Source organism: Ostrea edulis, chromosome 9 (assembly GCF_947568905.1).
Source record: "Ostrea edulis chromosome 9, xbOstEdul1.1, whole genome shotgun sequence".
Lineage (NCBI taxonomy): Eukaryota > Metazoa > Mollusca > Bivalvia > Ostreida > Ostreidae > Ostrea > Ostrea edulis.
The window spans coordinates 49,932,867-49,938,866 of NC_079172.1; the positions used below are offsets into that span (position 1 = coordinate 49,932,867).

The 6,000-nt window shown below is 34.0% G+C and overlaps 1 protein-coding gene across 1 annotated transcript in view; it reads left to right on the forward strand.

Annotated features, from left to right (window-relative positions):
• LOC125657986 (kidney mitochondrial carrier protein 1-like) overlaps positions 1 to 6,000 on the forward strand; it is a 77,904-nt gene that overhangs the window by 19,138 nt on the left and 52,766 nt on the right. The window contains exon 4 of the mRNA XM_048888978.2: positions 2,970 to 3,064. Coding sequence (XP_048744935.2) covers positions 2,970 to 3,064 — 95 coding nt within the window. The remainder of the gene's footprint in view (positions 1 to 2,969; positions 3,065 to 6,000) is intronic.

Consider the following 6,000-nt stretch of genomic DNA (forward strand, 5'->3'; position numbering starts at 1 on the left):
ATAGAGTGGGGTCATTAAAAAGTTTTATCCTTAAGAACCACTGGGCCAAAAGAGCTGAAATTAACACGAAAGCTTTTTGACATAGTGCAGATTCCAGTTTGTTAAAATCATGGCTCCCGGGTGTAGGATGGGGCCTCAATATGGGATCAAATTTTTACATGCAAATATATGGAGAAAATCTTTAAAAAATCTTATTCTCAAGAACCATTGGGCTAAAGAATTTTACATTTACATGGAAGTTTCCTGACAGAGCGCAGATTACAGTTTGTTAAAATCCTGGCCCCAGGGATAAGATGGGGCCATAATAGGGAATCAAAGTTTTACATACAAATATATAGGGAAAATCATTAAATATGGACCAACATTACTCAGTTGAGTGATGTGGCCTATGGGCTTCTTGTTTTTCTTAGAGTTATGCCCCTTTTTAACATGGAAATTTGGAAAAAATATACTATTTGGTTCAACATGCATGGAACCAGTTTTCAAGCCAAATGTAATGATATATGTCTGTTTTAATATTTTGTCCAATTTACATTTCTATTAAACAATAATACATAATATGACAAGTAGTATCATCTACGTTAAAATTCATATAGAAAATAGCACAGATGCATCAGAATTTGTTGTATTTTATGCATATCACTGCGATTCATTATGTGTAACATTGTCAATTATTGTGGAGGTGTTACACCCCAAATCGTCGCCCATCCCAAATCATTGTCGATGACGATTTGGGATGGGTGACGATTTGGTTATTTTTATGTAACACCCCAAATTGCTCATTTTATGTTTCTTACTCTGCTGATTAAAGTTGGAAAACCAAAAAAAGTGTGTATTATCAATTTATATAGTAGATTAGGTAATAATAAAACTTATGTGGCATCTTTTAAAACTCTTCTCAAGAATCACAGGGCCGAATCAAACTTGTCAAAAGTCATCTTTGGGTAAAGGGGATTTAAGTTTGTTCAAAGGAAGGACTATGCTCTCTTGAAAAGGGAGATAATCAAGAAAAGGCAAAATAGGGTGGGGCACATTTAATAATCTTCTCAAGAACCACTAGGCCAGAAAAGTTGAAATTTACATGACACTAGCTTTTGATATAGTGTAGATTTAAGTGTTTTCAAATCATGGCCCCCAGGGGTAGGTTGTAGCCACAATAGGGGATCAAAGTTTTACATGGGGATAGGATTGGGGTACAAGTAGGGGATCAAATTCTTTTCAAGATTAGCAGGGCCACACATAGCAAAATGAAAACATTCTTAAGATGTGTGGATGCATGAGGGGATTGTTGTTTTCATCCTGTTTGTGTACAGAAACTTGGCTCAAAACTTTTAAATTGTGAGTGATAGGGCTCTCTTTTTTCAAGTGTTCATTCCTTGTGACAATATACCTTTCTTTTGGTACTATAGTTTTGACCTTTGAGTTTGACCTGCATTTAAAGGAAAGGCAACCCCAACAATTTTTACATGATAAATGATAGGATTAATTATGATAAAGATTTGTCATACTATTCTTTTGATATACGGCTTAGATAAGCTTCTCAGTACTAATTTTAAAACGTTAAAAATTGAAATTCCCGCCATCTATAGAGGCTGCCATGATGCGGAACTCTTTTGTATTCTAGACCACAAAAATCAATAATTTTGACGTCACACCGTCTATTCCAGTTTTGATGAGATTCTAAGATCATCAAAGATGTGCATGTGGTAGATTTTACGAATACATTGTAAATAGGTGGATGCCTTCCTGTCAAGCAGTTAATTACACAATTACACTAATGTGAAGGGGAGATGTGAAAGTGAAAAAAGTCCCCCCCCCTCCCCCCCCTTCGAAATTCCTGAACCAACAAAGTTATTTGAAAAGAAAATACTATGTCAACTGTGGATCCATCATTTGCGTAATAACAATGAGGTATGAGACATTTACATGTATGAAGAAACGAGTACCATCTGCCTGGTCTGCGACTCGACTGAACGTCTTCTTTTCTTAAATTCTTCTTGTGAAAGAAGGGGCTCAAATCTATACGTCTCCAAACCTAACTGTTCGTGACTTGTCATGTTTACAGTGCTACTGATGAAATAAACCGGAACCGACGATGTGACATAATAAATTAAACTTCAATGGCCACTCTCTTAGCAGCGGGTAATTTGAAATATAAGATAGATTAATATTGATTTAATTGTTAAGCAAGGATTTTTGTTATTAAAGACTGTCATTTACGATATCAGTAAGTAATATTTTATTCATAAAGGCAACAATGTGGTTAAGATTGCCTTTCCCTTTAAGAAAACCTAATCTAGGCAATATCTCCTGAACTATTTATGGTAGGGCTTTCATATTTTTTTTATATAAATTCCTCATGACAAGAAATTTCATTTCATGCCATGATGTTTGACCTTATGACCTTGGAGTTTAACCCAAATTTCAAAACTTTATGCAAAACTTTTGAATGTTGAGTGACACATCTTTCATATTTCAGGTACATGCATGTATGCATTCCTTGTTACAAGATCTTTTGGTACCATTTTTTTTTTAACTTTGACCTACTTTTAAGAAAAGTGATACCTTAGGAAATATTTTCTGAACTTTTTAAGGTAGGGCTTTCATATTTTTCATATAAATTTATACATTTCGTACCATCATTTTTTACCTTGTGACCTTGTATTTATGGTTATATCGTGACCATATGGGGCTAGGTTGGAACCACAATATGGGGTTAAAAGTTTTTCATGGGAATAATCTTTTAAAAATCACAATAGCCCAACAACAGCAGGGCTAAGGCGACTCAGGTGAGTGATGTGGCCCAAGGCCTCTTGTTTGATATTATTTCGCATGTACAGGCAGTGTGTATGATTACAATGAACTATAAATCATTGTGAAATGTTTATTCTCTGAGTATGTGATAGGATGGCATTAATTGAAATTTCCTTGTAATGCACTTTATTATAACTTGCTCATTTCTTTTGTAGAATATCTCCAGCCATTTTGAGGCAGGCTACATATGGTACAATAAAGATAGGAATTTACCATTCACTTAAAAAGATGTTAGTGGAAAATCCAGACGGTACTAATTTTGATGAGTCTTGATGGTTTGGTTTTATACTGTTTTGTCTTGAGAATTTTTCACTCAATATGGAGACGTCACCATTGCTGGTGAAGGGCTGCAAAATTTAGGCCTATGCTCGGCGCTAACAGTCTTTGAACAGGGAGGGATCTTTATCGTGCCACACCTGCTGTGATGCAGGACCTCGGTTTTTGCGGTTTCATCCGAAGGATTACCCCATTTAGTCTCCTCTTATGCCAAGCAAGGGTACTGAGGACATATTCTAACCTGGATCCATTCTTGAGAATGAAATTGCATTAAGTTGGCTCCTGATGGCTCGAACTTTGATCTCTCTAAATTCTTGATCTTTCGAAGCAATCCCCTTGTCCCAGTTTAATCTTTTTAAAGTGATCTCCCTCAAAGTATGGTAACGGGAACCAGTTTGACTATGGCCACAAAGTGTAATTAGTCTGCCCAAAGTATAAATGAAAGGTAAAATTACTCTTTAAACTTGATGAAGTAATACTAACTCAGGAACAGACCAAGCTCACTAACTATGCAAATGGACAATGACTCGTCCTGTTTTATTCAACCTAGTTTCTGAGATTCCCAGATTATGATCAACACAGTGAAAAAAGAAGGCAGTTTGAAATTTTAACAGTTAATTTATTACATTTATAATACTGAATATTTTGTAGTTGATAACAAATAACAAATAAGTCTCCAAAATAATATCAAAATGTAAATAAGAAAAAAATGAGGTAGAGAAATAAGTTAATAACTGCATGAATAAATAATGACAAAGTAAATAATTTGATAACAAAAATATAAGGAAACAAAAATGAGAGTAATAACCTATGAAAAATATATCAAGATAGATGGGAGTGAGCTTCTATATACAACCTAGGAGATTCCATACAACACCCTAAAAATCATAGTGAACCTTTATGCAAAGTAGACTGAAAATTTCCTAAAGCCCTATTTATTTCACAGGGGACAAGGCAATTTATTTATCAAAAATAGCACTATAAATTTAAGGTCTAAAAATACTAAAGGGAAATCTAATTCATCCTTGAACCAATGTGACTCTAGTTAGGGACTATAGCTAAGTAACATTTAAAAGAATTTAGACCATTTCCTAAACACAGAAAAATAAGGCTGCTTAAGCAGTCCGGGATTCAACCCTAAGAAGAGAAGAAGAAGAGAAAGCTCGAACCTGCATGGATTTCGAATTTGAAAAGAAATAGCAATTTTCGTTTCCATGGCAACCAACACGAATTCTCATATTAAACTTGTTAAAATTTAAAATCTAACATCAGCAGCAGTCGGTTATTAAGATTATATACTTTGAATACATAGAAAATTGTATTTTGAATTACATTGAAAAATGCATCTCTACTGTCATATCATGACGAAATGCATCATTTTGTTTCCATGGAAACACAGCTTAGATGGTAGATTCCCAAACATGTCTCATTGTTATATGATAGTACTAGATCTAATGTATGTTGTACAAGCATTTATAGATTTTAAGCTGAATGCGGTAATTTTTATCCATCATTCAAATTTGCCTCTAAATTAGCTTTTTCAGAATGTATCCAACAACCCTCTTTTTCAGACAGAATGAAAATATAACAGAATTATTCAAACCTTTAACTAAATATCAAACTAAATAACAAAAATGCTATATAGTATCATTTGATAATGATTAAATAAGAACTCAAACAGCTTAATCCAGTATAGTTGAATAAAAAATGTCATTTTTCATGTGAAAATTGACTCTTTTGTGACCAGAATGGCATGCACGTGTTACCATGGCAACAGAGTTGCATAGCAACCAAATTATGATGGTTTTACATTACTTATGCCAGATTAAGTCGATGTGCCAAATTTGAAAAAAATCGGTGACAGTGCATGCCGGACCCCTTATATAAATGTTTAAGTGGTTACAGAGAATGGCTCTTAACTTAGGAATGATTGACAAGATGGAGGGAAATTCAACTACGGAATTCACGGAAAAATGGCACATGTGTGGAAATAATAAAGTAAACAATTTACAACTAAATTGAACTTTACACAAAAGTAATGATCAACAAAAAGAATAGGGATGCAAGTAAAGGTACTGAATATTCAAAAGAGGAAATTAAATGCTAATAAAACCAAAGCCATTACAGTATTATTCTGAATTCTGTTATTTATAGTCCTTTGAAATTTACTATTGACATCAATGAAGTGTTAATTTTTTAAACGCTCAGAGCTTCCCAGAGATAGCCATTGTGAGTAAACACAGCTTGGTGACGTGACAATTAGCATGGAGACAGATGGGTATTCTAACCTGGGGAATATTTCATCTTAGAAATTTAAAAATTCTAAAAGAAGATAATTTCATTTGATATTTGGTATGCAGATGCCTAAACATTTGAAGTTGTACTGTTTACTATTGTGAACTTCATATCACCGTTTATTGTATTTCAAGGTCAAATTGCTGGTAAAATTTGCTGGTTGTGGTAGCCTAGTATGTTGGGCTTTCACTTTGCAATAGGTAGACGATTCTCAATCAATAGTAGCAAAAATAGAGTAGAACGCTGAAGAAATTGTTTCTCAAGAACCTTTGATAAAAAAAAAAATCCAAAGATTTGCATGAAAGCCTCCACATGTATAGTGAAGAATCAAATTTGTTCAGTCCATAACTCAGTGTCCCCACCCCAACCATGAACAAGGGAGGCCAAATGAAAGTATCAAAGTTTATACACACATATAGGAATGTTCTTTTGAAATATTCTCAAGAACATCACAAATGTATGATTTTTGGAAATTATGCAAAAATCATTATGCAGTGTATCAAATTTGTTCACATCACGAGACCTGAATCCATGGTAGGGTTTTCAGTTTTCACATGGGAATAGGAAGGAAAACCTTTTGAAAAAGTAATGTGTCAAATTCATATGCTAGGTTCC